Source organism: Erpetoichthys calabaricus, chromosome 6 (genome assembly GCF_900747795.2).
Source record: "Erpetoichthys calabaricus chromosome 6, fErpCal1.3, whole genome shotgun sequence".
Classification (NCBI taxonomy): Eukaryota; Metazoa; Chordata; class Cladistia; order Polypteriformes; family Polypteridae; genus Erpetoichthys; species Erpetoichthys calabaricus.
In genome coordinates this window covers 70,168,180-70,192,351 of record NC_041399.2, presented here as the reverse complement: position 1 = coordinate 70,192,351, position 24,172 = coordinate 70,168,180, and the positions used below count along the sequence as shown (strand labels likewise).

Sequence of the window (24,172 nt, the reverse complement as noted above, 5' to 3'; positions counted from 1 at the left end):
GTCCATGTTAAGTTAACTGACAACTGTAAATGAGCCTATTTGAGAGTCAGTTTGAGTGATTGTGCTCTGTGATGGACTTACACCCAATGCAGGTTTGGTTACCATCTTGTGTCCAGTGCTGCATTTAATAAGCAGAAAGATGTGCAACATGAAAATGTAATTTAAAAAGTGCACACAATAAGAAATGAAGGTTACGAAATGGACACTAGTATAAACCGTCGGGTCTAAAGCAGAAAGTCAAAAGATTAATTGTCAAAGTTTAGTTTGCATGGCTAAATTTTGGTGGATGTAAAACAAAGCACAAAGTCTTGTCCACCTGAAATATCCTTTTCCTGAATAACTACACAAAGATTTGTATTTGTGAATTATCCACAAACTTGGACAAAGAAGTTACAGCACCTGCATATTTTATATTATCTGGTCAATGATATCACTGTACTCAATATGCTGTTGCAATATGACGCTGTTACCAATAATAATATAGCTGCCACTGCTAAAACTCACCAAATAATTGTGTGCAAGATCAAACACCACAAACAAAATGTCACCACGGTTGTATTAAGTTATTGAATACAGTTGCAGACATTAAATACAAAATTGAATTCTACATTTTCTGAAGCCCTAAAATCACATGTATGTATGTGTGTGTGAACTCTGGCAGTTAACCGCTTACCATTTCAGGTTATGCACTTGACTTGAACTGCTTAAATTTCAATAAAGTCTGGAAAAATGGAGATGTTCTAAAACTTTTGTCCAGTAGTGTATATACAAAGTATATAATGTACAGGTATATAATATCTTGATATAGGGTTTCTTCTTTTCTTTTTTTAAATTAACGTTAGCTTTACAGCTCCTTTTAAAATACACAGTGCAGTTTAACATACTTCGTTTATATAACATTTGTCTATATATATATATATATATATATATGTCCTTGTTTATATAAGATTTGCAAAAAATGTGTTTAAAAAAAAATCTGCATATTTCTTTCCACTGTGACCACATTGTTTGCAATAATCACTCTGCTTATTAGTTACATTTTATGCAATAGATCATCTATCAGTTGTAAACACTGTGAAACTTTAGAATTCTATGTAATTTATTTATTAATTGAATGCCAACATTTTCTTTTCTTCTCAGGCCATTATGTTTATCTCTGGGGTTAGTGTCATCAGAATCCATCAAGAAATAAATGTTAAAAATGTATGTGGCTTGGCTTGTAACCTCATTTGAAATGGTTTGAATGTCCATTACATAACACTTTGGCTGTCCTTTACTTGATCTGTAGTCTCTGACTTGAATGAAATCTGAAGCTCAATGACTTTGTTAAGTGTAAAGCTGCAAATCATTCATTTGTGCTCTGCTCCTCAAATTCATTTTGTGTTAGCTGAAGACTTATCTGGAAGCTGGAATCGACATTTATTCAGTGTACTGTTAGACATAACCACATATGCAGTACAGATACAATACACCATAAAGGCCAACCTGAAAATGTTTGAATTACAGTAAAACATTTAGAAAAACTAAAGGAAATGTAATTTACTTTGTTTGCCAAAATGTGTTAACTGAGAGAGTTAACATAACTTAATATAAGGAGAGAGCCATAGGGAGAGAGATATCATATACTGATCAGAGCATTAATGCTTTTTACTTTTGACCGATTAAGAGAATGTACACTATTGATCAGGCCACAACTAAAATATGATGTATTTTGTTATTAAAATATAGATCCATTATATAAGAGTCAGCTTTTTAACTGATCTTGGAAACAACGAGTATAATAAATAGATGGATGGTTTAACTCTTCAGGACTTTTCAGGACCGTGTTCCCATAGAGGTAGATACAGATTTTGTGACCACAAGATATTCTGATTTCTTCCTAAGGCTGTTAAAAAATTTACTGATATAATTATTTTATAGATTTATTTAATTAATAAATGCATAAAGTGTCAATAATTGACATATATAATTTGTTATAGTCTGAGGCAGTAAAACAGCTGCTGCCTCGCAGGAAAAAAAAATCAGGGTTCGTGTTCAGAGTAATCCCTGTGTGGAGTTTGCATGTTGTCCCTGTGTCTGTGGTTTCCTCTCACAGTCCAAAGACATACAGGTTAGGTTGATTGGCGACACTAACTTGGCCCTCATTTGTGTGTGGTGTGTGTGAGTGTGTACACCCTGCAATGGACTGGCGTCCTGTCCAAGGTATTATTTCTGCCTTGCACCCTGTACTTGTTGGGAAGGACTCCAACGTCCTCGCAAGCCTGCTCAGGACTAAGTGGGCTTAGAAAATGGTGTGGCATTTTGTTATAGCTTCTTTCATGATTAAACTCTCCCAACCTAACTGTTGCTTATTTCTGAGCATAAAATTTCAGCTTTTTCTTTCTTTCAAAGTCAGTCAGTCATTGTCCAACCCGCTATATCCTAACACAGGGTCACAGGGGTCTGCTGGAGCCAATCCCAGCTAACACAGGGTGCAAGGCAGGAACAAAGCCCAGGTAGGGCACCAGTCCACTGCAGGACACACACACACACACACACACACACACTAAGGACAATTTAGGAAAGATGTGCAGCAGGTTAGGATAAAGATGGAAACGTACTCGCAAGCGAGGAGAGTGTGTTGAGCAGATGGAAAGAGCACTTTGAAAGAGCATATTTAAGAATAAGGGGGATATGCAGGACTGCATTAACTACAGGGGAATAAAATTGATGAGCCACAGCATGAAGTTATGGGAAAGAGTAGTGGAAGCTAGGTTAAGAAATAAGGTGATGAATAGTGAACAGCAGTATGGTTTCATGCCAAGAAAGAAAGAGCACCACAGATGCAATGCTTGCTCTGAGGATGTTGATGGAGAAGTTTAGAGAAGGTCAGAAGGAGTAGCATTGCGTCTTTGTGGACCTGGAGAAAGCATATGACAGGGTGCCTCGAGAGGAGCTGTGGTATTGTATGAGGAAGTCGGGAGTGGCAGAGAAGTACGTAAGAGTTGTACAGGATATGTACGAGGGAAGTGTGACAGTGGTGAGGTCTGCGGTAGGAGAGATGGATGCATTTAACGTGGAGGTGGGATTACATCAGGGATCGGCTCTGAGCCCTTTCTTACTTGCAATGGTGATGGACAGGTTGACAGACGAGATTAGGCAGGAGTCCCCGTGGACTATGATGTTTGCTAATGACACTGTGATCTATAACGATAGTAGGGATCAGGTTGAGGAGACCCTGGAGAGTTGGAAGTTTGCTCTAGAGAGGAGAGGAATGAAGGTCAGTAGGAACAAGACAGAATACATGTGTGTAAATGAGAGGGAGGTCAGTGGAATGGTGAGAATGCAGGGAGTAGAGTTGGTGAAAGTGGATGAGTTGAAATTCTTGGGATCAACAGTACAGAGTAATGGGGATTGTGGAAGAGAGGTGAAAAAGAGAGTGCAGGCAGGGTGGAGAAGAGTGTCAGGAGTAATTTGTGACAGATGGGTATCAGCAAGAGTGAAAGAGAAGGTCTACAGGATGGTAGTGAGACCAGCTATGTTATATGGGTTGTAGACGGTGGCACTGACCAGAAAGCAGGAGACAGAGCTGGAGGTGGCAGAGTTAAAGATGCTAAGATTTGCACAGGATGTGACGAGGATGGATAGGATTAGAAATGAGGACATTAGAGGGTCAGCTCAAGTTGGACAGTTGGGAGACAAAGTCAGAGAGGCGAGATTGCATTGGTTTGGACATGTACAGAGGGGAGATGCTGGGTATATTGGGAGAAGGATGCTAAGGATAGAGCTGCCAGGGAAGAGGAAAAGAGGAAGGCCTAAGCGAAGGTTTATGGATGTGATGAGAGAGGACATGCAGTGATTGGGTGTAACAGAACAAGATGCAGAGGACAGAAAGATATGGAAGAAGATGATCCGCTGTGGCAACACCTAACGGGAGCAGCCGAAAGAAGAAGAATGCACCTAACCTGCATGTCTTTGGACTGTGGGAGGAAACCGGAGCACCCGGAGGAAACCCACACAGACACGGGAAGAACATGCAAATTCCATGCAGGGAGGACCTGGGAAGCAAACCCAGGTCTCCTTGCTGTGAGGCAGCATCGCTACCACTGTGCCACTATGCCGCCCTTTCTTTCAAATTTCTAAATGAAATTTCTTTCACTTATTAAAGACTTTCTGATTTTCATTAATTAATTTTGTAAACAGAAAAGAATGCTACATTTTTCAGAACTGTCAAGTTTAGTTTTGCAGTAGTAACTATTAGTGTGCCAAATACCATGAGGCACGGCAGGTGTTCAAACTGTAATATGAGCCTTGATGTGGTGGAAAGTGCCTAAAAGAAGGCTGACTCATTGTCAATGAAAAAGCCAGAGTCTAAACTAGAAAAAAGCCATCAAAATCAATACCAACAGCCAAAACATCAAGTAAAATTTTTAAGAGCATCCAGTTGTCTGATAACACTGCTGTCATCTTAAGTAGGTGGAGCACAATGACATAACACTTCATGTAACTGGCAATAGGTAATGCTGCTTCATACAACATGGCTGTGGCTATGCAAGGACCGTCACAGAACGGTGGTGGATGATACAAAAACAAAACGGTTTCATCAGAATAATGATTAATGCTTTATCAAGAAGAAACAAACACACAGTTATTCCAAAAATAAAATAACTTGACTAGGGTAGGTCAAAAATGGAAACTCGTCACAGTTATTATTATTTTTTGTTTTCCTTTTATCTTCAGTAATTGTGTATGCAGTCTTCTCTCATGCGTTTCCCATTTGGGGTTCTGTCTCAGTTGCTACTATCAAAATCACAAAGACAATGTGAAACCACAACTTCATGTCACAGCCTGTGTTTAAAGTTTAATTTGGCTGATTGATTTTTTTTAAGAAAACAAGAACTCAAAGAGTGAAAGGCAATGGTTGTCTGTTTTTCACCTCAAGTGTTCTTTAACCACTTTTGTACATCCTCTGCATTAATGGTTGTCGCAGTAAATTTGAAAACAGTTTAATCTTACTCAGCGATTGTTAGTCTACTGAATGACAATGAAATAAGTCCTGGTCCAGTGGTAGGTGATTTTGTTAAGTGGTGGGATGAATCTTTTCAACGCACACCTAAATGTTACAAAAACTAAGGAACTTATAACTCATTTCAGAAGAAACCCAATTCACCCACAGAAAACAATCATCAAAGATGAAGAAGTGGAGATTGTCGATAGTTATAAATATCTAGGGACAATCATAGACTCAAAACTGGTTGTTAATGAAAACACGGAAACCATCTGGAAATAGGGGACAACAACACCTCTACTGTTTAAACAAAAACAGAAAGAATCCAATTTTAAAATAGAGCAAAAAATCTAACAAGGTGTCAACAGTCCAAACTCACAGACCTGTTTAATGAGCAGGTATTGTAGAAAGCAGAGTGTACTTTGTCAGACAGGACTCACCCACCACATTCTCAATTTTAGTTGTGGCCATCATGTCATGGGTTCAAGGTTCCAAGGATAAAAAGCGACCAGTTCATATACTCTTTTATTCCAGCTTCTAGGAATCTCCTAAATAAGTTAATTTTATTAATCATCCACATGTTTAATTCATGGTATGAATAGTTATCATCTGCATCATTCATCAGTCAAGTCTAATGTTGGTTAAAATTTTATCTGTAACTGGGGTGCTTTGCCCCCTGCTCGCTTTGCTTGCCAACCCTTCCCCCAACAACTGTCAGCGCTACACGCCGTTGTGAAGAGGAGGGCTGAATGCACCCCACAGCCGCTCCTCCAAAACCCCTCTTAAACAGTGATACAATCGGAAACAAATACAGTTTTTTTTTTTTACCTCCTCTTTGCTCAATCAGCTGCTGGATTGCTGCTGTGCCGCGTGATCTGCATTTCTTGCGGTGCTTTCGAACGTTTAAAAAACTGTACAGCAGCTGTCCTTTTGTCTCACTGCCTTTTGTCTCTTCTCCTCCAGACATCTTCAAACACTATTCGATCTCTTTTCTCTGCTCTGTTATTTCACAGAGTAATATTTTCCGTTTGTTTGCGTTAATGTGATCTTTACTCTCATTTTTTTGAGAGTTTCGAATTTTCCTACTTCCATTATCTCTAACCTGCTCTGCATGTGTATCATGGGACTTGCTTCCAAAGGTTGTAAGTATGACGTGACTTGACCGTCTCATGGGACGTGAAAGTGTCTGTTTGTCTCTCTTCAAAAGATCTCTTTTCAAAAGATCACGTCTCGTCGCAGGAATCATGGGACTTGCTTCCAAAGATTTTAAGTATCATGTGACTTGAGCGTCTCGCGTGGTGTGAAAGTGTCTCTATGTCTCTCTGTCTCTCTTCAAAAGATCACATCTCGTCGCAGGAAAAAAGTCTTGTCTTGTCCGAAGATTTTTTTTATAATAGAGAGATATATTTGATCCAATGTTTCACCATAAATGCTCACTGCTATCTTACATGTATTTGTACTAAGTTTATGTTTGATGGCTGCGTTTTTAATGTAATGTCCTGGTCTCTTTGTAAACCTGCTAACAAGCCAGATATTCCTCTTGGGACAATAAAATTGAATTGAATTGAATTGAATTGAATAGTGGAGTGCCCAGGGAAAATGCAAAAACAACATGCACACTTAATTTAGAAGTAACATTCTACTGTATATCTTCAGTGAACGATTTACTTATACTGTATTTCAAATGGAAGTATTTTGTCATTGTAGCCTGAAGTAATCTTATTTACATATTTTCTTTTATTTCAGTGACCTTGAGCAACAGTATATAAATTATTTTTTCAGGTAAGTTTTTATAAGAATGTATGCATACTGTATCCACCATGCAGATCTCTAGATCAAATCAACATCTGGCAGAGTGAAACAAGCACTGCAACAATACTAGATGGAGCAATAATTTTATGAGGGCATGCTGTTACTGCTATTTTACCTCATCGTTTTGATATGTTTTTAGGGACGTTTTAGCTTCCTTTCAGTTGTCACGTCACATTCAGCTTTGAAATCACTACTTTCAGGCAGTCAAAATTTTATGTTGTGCCCTTATACAGATATCCCCAGTTAAAATACTCTACATAACTTGTTTTACTGTCGCTCATTGGATGAGTCTTGGTATAGAACATAATAATTTTTCACAGCAAACTCAAAAAGGCCATCAACTTACCTCTTAGTTATCCTACTTATCAATATGGATTTTGAATCTGAATAAAGATCATCCAGACAAATGCTCTTTAGCCACTGCTTCATCTTTTTTCTGATGGAGAAGAAGGGATAGCTTTGGGCTTTTGAAAGTGAAAGATTAACTTTTTATTTTTTCCTTGACTACTTTTATACAAATAGGGGTTTGATTAATCAGTTGCCTGTTTCTGTCCTTGTCATACTGTAAATATACTGTGCAGCTTGCAGGTTTGTGAGCAGCTTTTGTAGTTGTTATACATTGTTTACTTGAAATCCTTATTTAATGAAACCTAAAGAGAGGACCAATAAATATATAGTAATGTAAACAAAAATTGATAAGCATGATATTTCTCAGCAGTTGCATATATAGACTTTTACAAAAATGAAGCACATAATTGGTGTGTAATAAATTAAAGAAGTGATACATAGATGATAATATGGCATAAGCATTCCATTCTGCCTTTTTAAAGAAAATAGCATGCTGTGCTTTTTATATCTAATTTTCTATTAGGAGGATACGATTCTTTGTGTTTTTATTGAAGTACAAGTTTTCAATAAAAGTGTGAAGTTTGTGACCAGGATTGTGTAAATATTATATTGCTTTGCTAGCACCTATAACCTTTTTTTGTGTTTCTTGCAGTATGATTTTGTTAGCGTTTGCTGCGCATCCAACAGGTAATATTAATATCATGTTAAGGTCTTTGAAGCTTGAAAATTGCTTGTACCTCAAAATGATTTAAATCTCTTGGCTGATTTCTTCTTGTTTTCTTGAAATTTTTTTTTATATATATATATCAAATGAATACACATTCACACACATTTCATATATTAACATCATCAAATAAAATATAAACTCATTTTATTTAAAAAATGTTTTTATTTAAAAAAAAATGTTAACTCATTTTATTTTCTTTCAAGATTTACAGCATGCTTTTCTTATTGGTAGGACTTTTCTTTCAGAAAGTATGGTTATAAGCATAATGCCTTTAAGTATTTTCCTCTCCATAAGAATAAAAACCTGATCACTGCTATTTATTGTGACATATCTGTATGCTGTAGTCCTGGAAAAATGTCAGTGATCTCCTTTATTACAAGACAGCCTTTTCTTAACTGTAAAATTTTCATACAGCCTAAAATAAAATTTTGTATTTAATCCACATATATTGGAAAATTGCAAAAATCATCCTAGCCAAAATTGGAATCAACACATATTTAAGGAATCTGTAATTTTGGGCAGACAGTGCTACTTTGTATATCATTTTTGAATGAAAACCAGAAGAAAGGAGAGCCAATATTGGATGGATTGGAATTTATATGAACTGTATACTGGGTGAATCGCCTGGATCATTCTTTTTGTTTTCCTGCTTTGTTTAAACATGTCTGCACTCTGGTTTACATGTAGACACAGACAAAGCTATATTGAACAGTTCAAGACTTGTATTTGACACATTGTGATTAGCTCTTGTCCTTTGTGGTAGAAATCAATATCTTAATTAAAGAAAGAAACCTATCCTTTAATAAGACAAGTCTGATAAAACCTTCGAGTTAGTAATCAGGCAGGAGAAAAGTGTGTCCATCTGCGTCATTTACTACTCTTCAACTAATGCCTGAACATGGAGCATTCTTTCACAGCATGACCAAATGGTCACAGAAACAAAGGATAGAAGTTCATTTTATAAACTATTGAATTTACATACAGTGTCAATCAATGCATAAATTTCAAACTCTGATTGGTTAAAAGGTATGAGGTGTTTAGCATAGAGCACAACCAGCCTAAATAAAAGTCTTTTTCATTATATCCTTGTTCTTCAATATCTCTTAATTTAGATATTACCCTTGAAATCTCAGTGTATATGACGACTGTTCAGTTTTATTGTTTATGGGAGATTGGTAGATCTCTTAATTATACATTTGGTGTATTACATCAACTTGCTCCTGGTACATTCTTATCTTTGTTGTTCGCTTGACCTTTATCTAGTTTCCTGATATGTCTGAACAGGTTTCTTACATTTATTAACCCTTTTATATTTCTAAGATGGATGCTGTATTTTAATAGAAATCATATCAAAACACTTTATCCTAAATAACTATGTGACTCCCATGTCTAGCTTTTTCTTCCACACCTTCATAGGGTGAAGTTCTGCTTTTAAAAAACAATGATGACAATATGTTTAATATTAAAATACGTTTTTAAAAATACACTACAGTAATCCCTCGCTATATCGCGCTTCGCCTTTCGCGGCTTCACTCCATCGCAGATTTTATATGTAAGCATATTTAAATATATATCGCGGATTTTTTGCTGCTTCGCGGGTTTCTGCGGACAATGGGTCTTTTAATTTCTGGTACATGCTTCCTCAGTTGGTTTGCCCAGTTGATTTCATACAAGGGACGCTATTGGCAGATGGCTGAGAAGCTAGATTGCTTACTTTTCTCTTTCTCTGATCCTGACGTATGGGGATTGAGCAGGGGGGCTGTTCGCACACCTAGACGATATGGACGCTCGTCTAAAAATGCTGAAAGATTATCTTCACGTTGCTATCTTTTGTGCAGCTGCTTTCTGAAACGATATGCTGCACAGTGCTTCGCATACTTAAAAGCCAAACAGACCTATTGATTTGTTTGCTAGAGATTGTTTTCTCTATCTATGTGACATTCTGTGCTCCTGACACGCACTCCTTTGAAAAGGAAGATATGTTTGCATTCTTTTAATTGTGAGACGGAACCGTCATCTCTGTCTTGTCATGGAGCACAGTTTAAACTTTTGAAAAAGAGACAAATGTTTGTTTGCAGTGTTTGAATAACGTTCCTGTCTCTCTACAACCTCCTGTGTTTCTGCGCAAATCTGTGACCCAAGCATGACAATATAAAAATAACCATATAAACATATGGTTTCTACTTCGCGGATTTTCTTATTTCGCGGGTGGCTCTGGAACGCAACCCCCGCGATGGAGGAGGGATTACTGTAAACAAAAGGTACATAAAAGTTCAAAAGGTTGTTAGATTTATAGTGAAAAAAACACATAGAAAACAAAACAAGAGAAAAGTAAAACACAGAAAAGAAGGCATAAAATCTCACTTTAGGGCCATACTAAATCTTCTAAATCTAAAAATATACAGAAAAAATATCAGTAGAGTCCAAAATCATCTGGAAAAAATCTTTCCGGTATTACAAATAAAAAATAAATCAGTACATTTTAAAAAGCTTAAAAAATCATTGTAAATGAGAAGGTGATATCAAATGAATATGTCAACTAAGTTGTTACAAAGTAATAAATGAAATTCAGTTCAATTCAGTTTATTTATCTATAGTGCTCTTCACCAAGTGCAGGCTCAGAGTGCTGTAACAAGTTTACAGGTAAAATGCAATTACAACTTTACAACAACAATTTATTTCTTGTGTAGCCCAAAATCACACAAGGAGTGCCTCAATGGGCTTTGGCAGGCCCTGTTTTTGACAGCCCCACAGTCCTGACTCCCTAAGAAGACAAGAAAAAACACCCAAAAAAAACCTTGTATGGAAAAAAATGGAAGAAATCTTGGAAAGGGCAATTCAGAGAGGGACCCCCTTCCAGGTAGGTTGGGCGTGCAATGGGTGTCAAAAAATGGGGTAAATACAATACACAGAACAGAGCACAAGTTATCCTCTTCACAGAGCTAGATCGCCAGTCAAAACTAAGATGGTGTTGTGCATAACAGTAAATATTTTCCATGTTTTCAAATCACCCTAAAATGAAAAAGTAATGTTATATTTGGAATCCTTAAGATTCAAACCTCAAAATACTTTTCCTGCATACATCAAGGGAAGCACCAAAAAAATGATCAAAAAACTCTGATCATAATGCAGTCTTTGTGACATTTCAATGGAGTAAGTACTGCACGTTTATAAATATCACTGGAAGGAAGAAGGTTTCATTGTCTATTTACAGGGTATTGAAGAAAATAAAATGTTAATTTAATATCTTAAACTGTTTTGTTTACTTTTTGTATCTTTTGTTTTTCTAGGCGATTTATTTGGTGCCTTAGAGTTCCCATTTCTGAACTCCTACAATTTTCTTAGTGGCTGCTGTGCCAGGTAAGATTTTTTTTTTCTTTTCATAGTGACTAATGTATAATATAATGGGGTAACATAAGAACATTAAAATGTTTCTGTTATATTTAATACTGTTTATCATATTGAAATGAAAAGTTGAGGCTATGCTCCAAAAAACATGTATTTAACAAACTGTGAAATGTACTTTTACAGTAAATGAAGAGTACATTATAAATAGTGATATCACAATTACTTGCTAAATACATTTTTATTCTTGTCAAGTTTTCTTTGTTACAGTATATGTTCTTTTTGAAGTTTCCTTGTAATGTGTAAACAATGTATAAAGTCATGTGTATGAGGTTTTCTTCTTCCTTTGTTAGTTCTGGGTTCTACTTTAAGGCTTTGGCAATAAATATGAATGTAGCTTTATAAAAATAATAAGAAAAAAACTTTTAGGGAATAGTGTTAACAAGCATTTGATTTAGAATTAGCCAATAACTTCTTTAAGTTTTACTACATCTAAAGATTACATTATATTTAGTAAAACAATTCAATTAAAATATAATCAGTACAACATTTTTAAAAGGTGTTAAAAAGATTAAATTTTAAGCAACACTTTAAAGACCCACCCTAATTATTTTTCATCTGATCTTTGGCGAGTAACTCCTTGATATTAGTGCACCAAAACTGAAAACTTGCAATGGTAGATGAAAGAAAGAAAGAAAGAAAGAAAGAAAGAAAGAAAGAAAGAAAGAAAGAGAGCAAGCAAGCAAGCAGATGGTCAAAGAACTTTACAACATGTAAATGTAATTTCTACCCTCATGCTGTGGAGCTGAGCTTGACATGATCAAGGTTTTCTGTCCCCTGCTCCTTGCTGTACACATAATTGAATTGCTTGACCAAGTTGACTGAACAGAGTGATTCACGTTCTGGTGTACTAATTTTCCTTCCAAGTCTGTGTACACTTGCAAATGAAAAAAACAACAAACAATGATGAACAGTCCATTGGCACGTTTACCATAATCCCAATATATATATTTTACCGGTAATAAAGTAAAAAGTGTACTGCAGTCCTGCAGAAGGCCATATGGCCATGTGAAGGTCATAGTGTAGTTTAATATTAAATGGTGTGGCACGAAAACCGCTGTGAGACTGTCACCACACAGCTTCTCAGCTTTGCCACTTGACACCAGAAGTACAGTACAACTTACTTGTTGAAATTTAGAAACTGGTACAGATGCGTCCTGTGTTTTAGATGCATTACAGCATACGTCAAACAGAAAATTAAGTTTATATGATGTTTTATAAACATTGCTGTTTTTGGATCGCATGTTGATTTGCTTTTTTGTATTGCCGTTGTGCCCTGAAAAAATGCAATCTCACTGAAAAGTTACTTTTAGGACTAAAACTCATAAGAAAACACAATGATGTTTCTCATTTAATAATCAGTAAGGGTGATCTAGGTTCCGGTCTGTCGGTCTATGGCAGTTACTGAATAGCACAAATGGTAGCATATCTGACTGCAAGTCAACAGTATAGTATTGTGGATTGAGTCATGCCTGTATCCTATTTTTTTGTCTTGATCTTATTTATGCTTCATTTACAAAAATACACCACATAGCCACAGCATTAAAACCACCTGCCTAACATTGCTAAGATCTTCCTCATGCTGCCTAAACAGCTCTGACCTGTCAAAGCATGGACTCTACAAGACCTCTGAAGGTGTCCTGTGGTACCTGGCATCCAGATGTTAGTGCATCCATTGTGTCCTATAAGTTGTGAGGTGGGGCTTTCATGGATCAAACTTGTTTTTCCAGCACATCTCACAAATGCTTATTTTGATTGGGATCTAGGGAATTTGGAGGCTAAGTCAACACCTTGAACTCTTTGTCATGTTCCTCAAACTATCCCAGAATAGTTTTTTCAATGTGGCTGGGTGCATCCTGTTTGAAAAGAGGCCACTGCCATTAGGGAATACCATTGCCATGAAGGGATGTATAGAGTCTGTAACCATCTTTAGGTAGGTGTACATGTCAAAGTAATATCCATATGAATATCAGGACCCAAGGTTTCCCAGCAGAACATTGCCCAGAGCATCACACTCCCTCTGCCAGCTTACTTTCTTCCCATAGTGTGTCCTACTATCTTTTCTTCTTCAGGAAATTGATACAAATGCACCTGGCCATTCATATGATCTAATAGAAAACGTAATTCATCAGACCAGGCCACCTTCTTCCATTGCTCCAAAGTCCAGTTCTGACGCTCATGTGCCTGTTACAGGTGCTTTCAGTGGTGGACAGGTGTCAGCATGGGCACTCTGACTGGTCTGTGGCTTTGCAGTCCCATACTTGGAAAACTGCAATGCACTGTGTTGTTCTGACACATTTCTGTAATGGCCAGCATTAATTTTGTCAACAATCTATGCTACAGTAGCTGTACTGTGGGAGCAGACCAGATGGGGTAGCCTACATTCCCCATATGCCTCAAGGAGCCTTGGCCATCCATGTCCCTGTCACTGATTCACCGCTTGTCTTTCCTTCAACTACTTTTGGTAGGTACTAACCACTGCATACAGGGAACACCCCACAAGACCTGCCGTTTTGGACGCGCTCTTACCCAGTCATCTAGCCATCACAATTTGGCCCTTGGCAAAGTTGCTGATATTGTTACGCTTGCCCATTTTTCCTACTTCCATAACGATATCTTCAAGAACTGACTTTTCACTTGCTGCCTAATATATCCCACCCCTTGACAAGTGCCATTGTAACAAGATAATCAATGTTATTAACTTCACCTGTCAGTGGTTTTAATGCTGTGACAGATCAGTGTTTATATGCAGAATAGCTATCGGAAGCAATATCAAAAAACCCTTCTTTGTTACTATATAATATCACTTATAACAGAAAATAATTGTCCCACATTGTTCTAAAAATGTTATTTTATTCATGCCATTCAGTCTTTCTTTTTGTTAAGTATTAAGAAATACAGTAGATTTATTTTATACTATTTTATTGTCTGGAAGCCTAATAACATGTTAAGATTTTTCCATTGTCGGCTTTTATATAATGTATTTGAAACTGGTGACATATCCCTTAAGAAATCGGTATAGTTGCTGTCTCTATCCTGTATTGTTCTTTCTTAGTTCATGTCATTTTCTAAATTAGTAAATTAATTCAAGTACTTGAGAATCACTAAATACAGTCATTATCTATGAAACACATTTTTTACTTGCATCATAACATAACATCACATGCTCAAACTCTTACAATACAATTCAGAGTTGTGATAGACTAGATTGAATCCCAGCTGCGTTCATTCTAAGGTAGGAACAAGCCCCAGACAGGATGCTTGTCCATTTTAAGGCCCATGCACACATAGCCAATCAGCTAAACATGCCTTTGGGATGTGGGAGGAAATTCGTAGTGCCTTAAGAAAATCCCACAGAAGACAGGCTAAATATGCACACTCTACACAGGCATCAGAACATGGGAATCAAGCCCAAGGTACTGGTTCTGTGATGCTGTAACACCATTCCATATGCATACCGCAAGTAGTTCAACTGTTGCTGCAGCTGGGATTTAAAAGAAAACAGCCGATTAGCAGGTGAGATCAAAATCTGGGCTAAAAGACCTTCAATAGTCTGGAATCTGGGCAAAAAATATTTGATGCTTTATGAAGCTTGGTAATATATTGGCCATGAAAGGACACAGGGTCAGCAGAGGGAATCCAAGGAATTTGGCAGCCTGATGGGGAGTCCAAGAGGATCACTCTCTGAGTGTAGAGAATAAAATAATAAAAAGACAGCTGGGGTAGTTTTCTAATCCATTCACCCAGTCTGAAAGATGGCTGCTACAGTATAGCATGGCCTTAGTGCAGACTCCTGCAATGTTGTCTGGTTGAAGTCCCAATAATTAACATCAGTGACACTGAGTCTTGTAGTCTCCTGATTGAACTCTGGGGAAATGTCCTCAGTGCTGTTGTTCAGTTATGACTGACTCAGATCCATAACTGTGAAAAAAGTATTTGCCCCCTTCCTGAGATCCTCTGTTTTTGTATGTTTGTCACAGTGAATGGCTTCATGACTTCTGAACTTTAGACAAAATGTTATAATAGATACAGAAAATCAGATTAAACATATAACACCATTTCTAAATTACTACTTAGTATACTTAAGTAATATGTTTATCCTACACTGTATTGCTTGTCTGAAATGATAATTGCCCTCTTAGTTACTCACTCAAACAGATGACCAAAGTTATTTGATAATTAAACTGAACAAAGTTAGACTTGATTGCAGCCAGCCCTGTTGAATCTAAACCTCACTACACTGTATATTGACTTAAACCATGAGAGTGAAGTCCTCACCACTAGGTTTCTAGAAGAACACTATGTTTAAGTCGAAGGAAATTCCAGAAGAGATGAGGAAAAAATGGTTGAATACTCTACAAAATGGTCTGAATAAACACAAGAGTTTTATGACCAGATATGTGGACTAACAGACTGATTGACCAGCTGACTACATCATAGGCCTATCTTACAGACAATGGACTTTCTCTAGTGATGGTTATCTTATCTCTACATTTTATTAGTTCATTGTTCTCTTCTTTCAGGGTTAATTCATCTAAGGTTTATTAATTTTGCTAACATTTGAACAAAAAGGTAGTTAAGATGAAAGAAAAAAATCACTTTGCTGTCCCAATATACTGTAAGCTAGAGTATTTTTCAGTTTCTTTGATATTCCTTGCCTGATGAAGGGGCCTTAGCTGCCTCAAAAGCTTGCATTTGTAATCTATTTAGTTAGCCAATAAAAGGTGTCATTTCACCCTACTTTCTCCTAAATTAAGACTCATAAAGACAACTCAATTCTCTTTCTGTTTATTTCGACCTACTGACTCAGATCATGTTGCTTTGACAGAGCAACAGAAAAATGTTTGTGTATATCCAAGCTACAAGCAAAATTCAAGATCTCTCAACCATGAACAATCTGCAATATTAAAAAAAAAAATCTGTCGTCATCATTTTGAAGTTTTCTTTCTTTTCAGTTGGTGGTTTGTTTAGCACCTAATGAAGGCTCAAAAGCTAATATTATATACAGTAAAGATTAGTTAACTTAATTAACTTTGCACGTTATGATGGAGAACAGTAGTGTCCATTTTATTTCTTCACAAAATTGCTGGAGCTGGGGCATGTTAGTTGGATATCAGTGGTGGACTGGGCTGGTGCCTTCATTAAGGCAAATTAGGTATTTGCCCAGGTCGCAGATCATAAGGGGGTGGGGACCCAGGTGCATGAGTTAGCTACCGAACAGTAAGTTGGCACACTAATAAGCCTGGCCTAGGGCACAAAATAACCTAGTACTTCCCACTGTATGCTTGAGTCTACAAAGAAGAGTGATGCTTTTTAAATCCAGTTTCTATTTTTCAAATTCTGCAAATTTCTTTAGGTTTTTGCAATTTGTAATTCCTTAATAATTAGATATGATATGCACATCTTTGCATATCAAAACCTTAATTTATTTTATTTCAAATGAAAAATTTGAGACAGCAAGATATGACAAAATGTCTCGTGTACTTTTTCAAGGCCCCATATATAACAACTTATGTGTACTCTTCGTCATAAATTAGGCAACTTCTTTAATACAGAATAACATTAAGAGTTTAACATTTGGCCTACTCAATGTGAGCTGTTTAGCATTTGCACTTATCATAACCAATTTTTTTTCCATTAAATGCAAATATTCTACCAAACCATGAACTTTGTTAAAATACGGTTTGATTAAAATGTGTGTCAAGTTTTAGAACAGAGTAACTGAGATGTAGCGACTGTTGCACTTGTGATACTTAAGCCATTTTTATTATCACAGTGGAGTCCTTGGGTTCTTCCTAGTGGTAGCCACAGTAAGACTGAAGAGGAATGTGCCAGGGGAACACTGTGGTGCTTGGATTTGCTTAGCAAAGGTAAGATTTTAATTATGTTTTTATGTAAACTGAATCATGGTATGCCATTGTTTATTGTGATCTGTCATAGAAAATGTATTTGCCACCCAAATAAATAAGCATAACATAGCAGAAAACAAATTGAAATCACATAAAATTCATATGCTATTAACTTGTAGAACAGATAAAAATATTGAACTAGAAATATAAGTAATGTCTTTTTTAGTCACTAAAGAATGACAAATGAAATATTAGTTTAATTATGTTTTGGCAACACGCTGTATAAGTGCATGCTCCCAAACTCCTCCTCCTCCTATAAAACTGATTTTTGTGTATTTAGTGAAATAACCTAGACATAAAATGATCAGTTTCCTTTTATGCCTGCCTTGTATCATAGGTAATGGCACACATTTACAATGTTTAATGCATTATTCTTGCATATTAAATAAAAAAAACAGCTGCTACAGAACTGTGGTAGTTCTTTTTTGTTTAATATTTTACATTCATCTACTTGGTTATACCGCATATTTTATTGAGTTTTTATTTTTTGTTGCGTTTATTAGTACTGTGGAAATGACACTGATTTATTATTACACATTATACTACAGTCAAGAAAGATAAACCCAAGGAAATGTTTAATCACAGTATGTGGGCATATTAAGATTTATCTTCATTTGAACATTATCTTTATATAAAGTTGATATAATTGAAAGAAGCTAAAAAAACTAAGTCCACCCTTGGCTCTAATAGTGTGTATTGCCCCCCTCAAGTAAGCATTACCTATAACTGTCTACCATTATCTGACATCAACTGGACAAAAGTTTCTTCCACTCCTCCATGCAGAATTTTTTCAATTGTGTGTTGCTTAAGGGATGTCTTGTGTGCACAACCAACTTCAAATCCCCCAAAGTCTCCCAGTGGGATTCAGATCCAGGCTTTGAATTGGCGATTCCAGATCCCCTCATCTCTTTCTTTTCAGCCATATTCAACTGGTACATTTAGGGTCATCATCATGTTGCAAAGCCCACTTTCAGATGAGCTACATTCTACTGACAGATGGTCTCACATTGTCCTCAAACACCCCCTGGTGCAACGTACAGTTTGTAATATGATGTTGTGAGGTGCATGTGCCCTAAAGCAGCCCCATCCCATAACATTTACATCACCATGCTTTACAGTTGGTGCCAGGGTCTTCTGGTTTGAGTTTTACCAAACATGTTTTCTGTTAATGTTGCCAAATAACGCTTTTAACTTCCATCATCTGTCCAGAGCACATTGTTTCAGAAGTCCATGTCTTTATCTATGTGGCCATGGGCATACTTTATTCTTGTCCTGATGTTCCTCCTGGAGAGCTTAGTTTTCCTCCTGGCACACCTCCTATGTTAATCAAATTTGTGCAGCCTCTTTCTAATGGTAGAATGATGCACTTTGACATCAGTAGTGGAAAGAGGTTACCTGGAGATCAAGTGATGCAATTCTTTCAGCATCCTGCCTTCTATTGTTTGGTTGTACTTGCTGTGGCAGCCTGGCCTAGACAATTTGGCAGCTGTTTGATCTTCTCTACTCTTAGGTGATCTGCCATACAGTGGAATGTTTGATACCCAGTTGTTTGGAGATCTTTAAAAATCCCTTCCCAGACTCGTAGGCATCAAGATCTTTCTTTCTGAACGTCTCAGACTACTTTTTCAATATAGGCGTGATGATAACACACTCTTTACATTTGTATTTTTATTTATTTGCTTAGCAGACACTTGTGCAAAAAGGTCAAAAAATGTCAAAATAATTGAGTAAGCGTCAGTCTGAGGAACAGTTTTGGAACAAGTGATCTTAATCTTGAAACAAAATACAAGCTAGTTACACTTTCTTAGTTACAAGAACCTACCAAAGCCATTGTCAATTAGACAGCTGAAAGCTACACACTTCAACAACAAAGAGCAAACCAAACTTAATATCTGAATTTAAATACATCAGGTTCTCTGATGACATTCTAATCATTTGCACTTTTTTCAAATTCTTCTCCATATATACTGTAGGTGATCTTCCAGACAGTGGAATGGTTGACTTCCAGTTGTTTGGAGATCTTTTTAAATTCTTTCCCAGACTTCTTTCTGAAGGCCTTTGGGAGCGTTTTTGATCTAGGCATGGTGATAACACACAACAGCAAATCAAGCTAAATGTCAAAGGTTTAAACAAGACAGGTTATTCTAAGATAATCTCCAGTGATGTCCTAATCATTTGCACCTGATCTGATCTACCAGATTCTAATTTTTGTTATTGGAGATAGTGAGAAATATAGGGGTGTACTTACATTTTTCCACATGTGAGATTTGATTTTATGTTTACTTAAAATTATACAATTGACTACAAAATGTAAAGGTGGCATGGGGTTTGTCATACTACAGTATTTCACCTTTATCTATAGATAGTGTCTGAATGAAGATCAAATCGTGATATATCAACATATGTTAAAAAAGACAAAACATTTCATGGGCTGTACTCACTTTTTCATTGAGTTTACCATCTTGTTAAATTTACTTTTATTTTCTTAATTCACGTTTTTATCCAAAGCACCTTACAATCAAATACTGTATATTTACCTCAACCACAGTGTGTGGTTATACATTCATTCAAATAAAACATTTGAACAAACCAGCAAAAAGTAAGTCCTCAGTAACAGGCTTAGTCCAAAGAAGTTAAGGAAAATTTGAAAAGGTGCCTTTACTGCAAATAAGGAGCCATTCATCAGTTCTTAACAATGTGGTGAGTTGACATGTGCTGCTGCCATAGCCTCAGGAAACATGAATTATTTGTGTCTGAGAACGAATGGGCAGCATTTTTCCTACAATGTGGGGCTAGTGGTATATATTCTTGTTAGGTTCAACAGCATATTTTCTATACAAAGGGAAGAACTGTACTGCCATTTTCATAATTTGTTTGCCATACCAGCATGTTGCTGATACATGATGCTGTAATGTGTTTTGTGTCACTTCCTTTTCTTATATCAAAGGTGACATTCCAGCTGAGAGCCTCCTAAGCTTTCCAATAAATGTAAAACAAAATGAAGTTTGTAAATTAAAAGTTTTGCTTAGGGAAATTCCTTAGTAATTTTTTTTTATATAATGATTTGCCATATTTTATTGATGGTTAACAATCCTTATCCTGTTTACAACGATTCATTACTCAGCTCTTTCAATATATTTTTATCTTCCAGTCCTTTTAAAAAAAATACTTTTTACTTTTGGATGAGCCATTTTCATCAGGTAAGAGTAGCAACGTCCTGACTAAGTCATGGTCTTTGGTGTCCACGTAAGCCAGCACAATTGTTTTGTATCTGATACAGACTGATGGAGAAATATGAGGAGTGATGCTATGTGAGATCTGTTAAAGTTCATTTGTCTCATTCTGGAAGGGCTATAACTGTCTGGCACAATCTTAATTATAATCCACTGGATTAGACCCTGGGATGAGAATATCATTAAGTAGGATCCTCCTAATGTTGTACCAGAGAAATTCAACAAATCTGGCTATGATATTTATTTTCAGGGCTAGGAAGAGTTTCTTGTTGAGAATGAATGTACCCAATTGGAAGTATTCAATCTGTTAGCTGTAAGCTTACACTGTATTTTGGTGTGTTCACAGTGTAGTGAAGACCTTGAAGGAATGTGAAACACCTTTGTGTAAGAAAGGTTTAGCTAGAGGTGATTTTCTGCTGTAAACTAGGACTACTTGGATAGACTGAACCCCTTGGTAAATCATTTGTAGTGTTAGGAGGTACACATGGAATGAGAAGTCTTTGACTGGTAAAAAGGATGTATTGGGTATCCCAAGGAGCACCCAGTTATATTATGTACTGTTTGTAGTTGATTTCCTAGGAAGTGACCTCACCATGGAGTAGGGGTTGAAAATACCAGGAATGCACTGGCAGATTATGAAAACCATATAGAAAGGTGTCAAGGCTATAGAAAGGCTGTTTATTTTGGATAGACATACATGATTAATTTATTTTCAGACATTTTTAAGAAATTCTTGCCTTAGTCAATCTAAAGTAGTAGTACATAGTGTGCAGTAGTCACCAATAAGGTCAGTTTGATAAAGGTACACAATCGAAAAAATAACCCTTTACTTCTTAATTTGTATTTGGTTTGCCATCACTAATATTCACACTGTTCTATAAACACACTGATGTTAGTTTGGGGAGGGTAGTGAGGACTGCCCTGATTTGTTATCCCTGGGGGAGTCTATGTTAACAGAATGTCTGAAGATGGATAGACTAGCTTAGGTTTGAAATGCAACAGGGATTAGTAGGTAGACCTTATTCAAATGTTACAGTACAAATAGATTTCCTGATTATTAGAAACATTTTGATTTCGTTTTTCTGCTGTTTGGTATGTGGCAAGAGTTTTAATACATTGTATTTTTATTTTTTCAGACTCATAACAATTGTACTTAAGCACTAAAAATTGCAGGCATTTGCATTTGGATATTCTAATTGACTATAAATTGATATGCCTTTGTTCCTTATGTCAGGGTTTCCCAAATTCTGTCCCTGTCATTACTGGTTTTTCATTTCTGCAGTTCTTTAATCTAAGACTTATTCCTATCTTTCATTTATTTCTCTCTTTAATTAGTTACTTTGTATATGCTCTTATTGTCAAGATTCAAAGTAGACCTCAGTGGGTCATTACATTTCCAAAGAAAGTTAAAAAGGAAGATTTTTTTCCCTGCTATAACATTTACTTCATAGGGATCTTTTTCCATTTTGTTCAATTCTTAGAAATTGCTTTCTTGTATATTAAATTCCTTCTAAAAAATGCACATTCAGTTTGTATTTTTGAACTTGTGTGATTCACTTAAGAGTTGTGAGGTTGTACATAAATATATACATTGCTTACAATAAATTTTCTCCCCCTTCGAAGTTTTCATATGTTATTAATATACAACACAGAGTAACAATGGATTTAATTAGGCTTACTGATCAACCATAAGAAGCCTCTTTAACGTCAAACTGAAAACAGATCTCTGCAAAGAGGTCTAAATTAATTTTGAATGTAAAACACAAAATAATTGATCATATAAGTATTCACCCACCTCAGGTCAGTATTTAGTAGAGACACCTTTGGAAGCCATGACGGCCTTCAGTCTGTGTACACAGTTCTCTATTAGCTTTGCACATCTGGACACTAACATTTTCCCTCAAGCTCTGTCAGGTTGCATGTTGATCATCAGGGAAAAGCCTTTGTCAAGTCCAGCCACAAATTATTAGTTGAATTAAGATCTGGGCTCTGACTTGGCCAGTCCAGGACATTAATCTTTTTATTTATAAGCAATTCCAGTGTACTGGAGCCTTGCTTGGAGTCACTGTTTTGCTGGGAGACAAATCTTCCAAGGTGCAGTTTTCTTTCAGACTGCATCAGGTTTTTCTCCAGGATTTTCATGTATTTTGCTGTGTTCATTTTACCATCTACCTCACAAACCCATCACAGCCTGCTGCAGAGAAGCATCCCCACAGTGAAGTGCTGCCCCCTCCATACTTTACCATGCTGTTTTTGTGGACAGCCTACTGTAGGCTGAATGACAACTGTGCTGTACTCTCTCCGTTCCTTTATGACTGATTTCATTGGACTCCAGGGGGATATTTAGTGACTTGGAAGTTTTCCTGTCTCCATTCCCTGACTTGTGCTTTTCAATCACCTTTTCATGTAGTAGCTTTGAGTGTTTTTTTTTTGTCCTCATTGTGTAAGTTAGGCCATGACACTGTCTCCCCACAAGTTGGTCCTTCCAAATTTAGAAGTGCATTTATACAACAATCAACTGAAAGCCCAGTCTAGTGATCTCCATTGAACTACCTACTGTATGTGATTTCTAAAACCAACTGGCTACACTAGCGATGATTTAGGAATGTCAAATTAAGGGTGAATACTTATGCAATCAGTTATTCTGTGGTTCATATTTGTTAATTATTTAGACATTTTTGCAGGAATCTGTTTTCACTTTGACATTAAAAAGTCTTTTGGTGTTCATCAATGTCAAAAATGGCAAATGAAATCCACTGTGATGCAATGTTTTATAACAATAAAAAGTGAAAAATTTCAAGGGGTAAATACTTTTTATAGGCAATTTTCATACGTCACATGTATACATTCATATATTCTCAAACATGCTTAATCCATTTCTGGGTTACAGGGAAGATGGAGCTTGTCCTGACAATGTTGGGTACAAGGCATTCAACAAAATGGCTAGTGTGAGATGGTCTTGTCAGGCATAAAAAATGTGTAGACGCATATACAGAGTGAAAGTATTAGTTTAAGATTTATGATTTTATTTAACAGGAGCCAGCCTTGGACAGGGTTCCAGTACTTTATAGGGTTAAGTCATGCAAACCCCTCACTCATTCATAAGGGGACAAAATCATATTCACCAGTGACCCTCACATGCAACAGTTTGGACATGGGGGGGATAAAACTGGAGTACCCAGATAAAGCCAAATAGGCATGAGGAGAATATGTACACTGTTTGCACAGGACTCTTACAGCATGAAGCAGCACCACTAACTACCCTTCATCTAAATTAGGCTTTTTAAAAAACGACACAGATAAATACCAGTAGAAATTGATGAAATTACAAAGAAATCTGTTCCCTTGCACAGTATAAATGTTTGCTAAATTCCTTTTAAAATTAAACTAAATTCTTTATGAAACAGCCTGATCTATTTATTTTCAGTAAGGGTAGAACAAAATAAGCACATTTTTTTGTAGACTGGGATTCAAGGTTTTCTTACTTGATTAAAAATGGCAACAAACATCTTCATGCAGCATTGAAGTTGGATGTTATGTTAGGAACTGCTTCTGAATGAGATGAAATCTTTTTATCCACCAAAATTCAAGGCCTGATGTTATCCTGTCAGGGTCATTGGCAGTGTGATGCTATGCAAATAGCAAAGCAGGAACTAATCCTAAAAAAAAAATAAAAAATTCTTTGCATTTATATAGCGCTTTTCTCACTACTCAAAGCGCTCAGCAATTGCAGGTTAAGGGCCTTGCTCAA

The 24,172-nt window shown here is 36.5% G+C and overlaps 1 protein-coding gene across 2 annotated transcripts in view; it reads left to right on the top strand.

Annotated features, from left to right (window-relative positions):
* Nucleotides 1-24,172, top strand: part of LOC114653063 (transmembrane protein 241) — a 100,806-nt gene that overhangs the window by 42,045 nt on the left and 34,589 nt on the right. For both annotated transcript variants that reach the window (XM_051928926.1, XM_051928925.1), the window contains exons 10-13: nucleotides 6,734-6,769; nucleotides 7,800-7,834; nucleotides 11,165-11,234; nucleotides 17,056-17,149. In XM_051928926.1, the coding sequence (XP_051784886.1) occupies nucleotides 6,734-6,769; nucleotides 7,800-7,834; nucleotides 11,165-11,234; nucleotides 17,056-17,149 (235 nt within the window). The remainder of the gene's footprint in view (nucleotides 1-6,733; nucleotides 6,770-7,799; nucleotides 7,835-11,164; nucleotides 11,235-17,055; nucleotides 17,150-24,172) is intronic.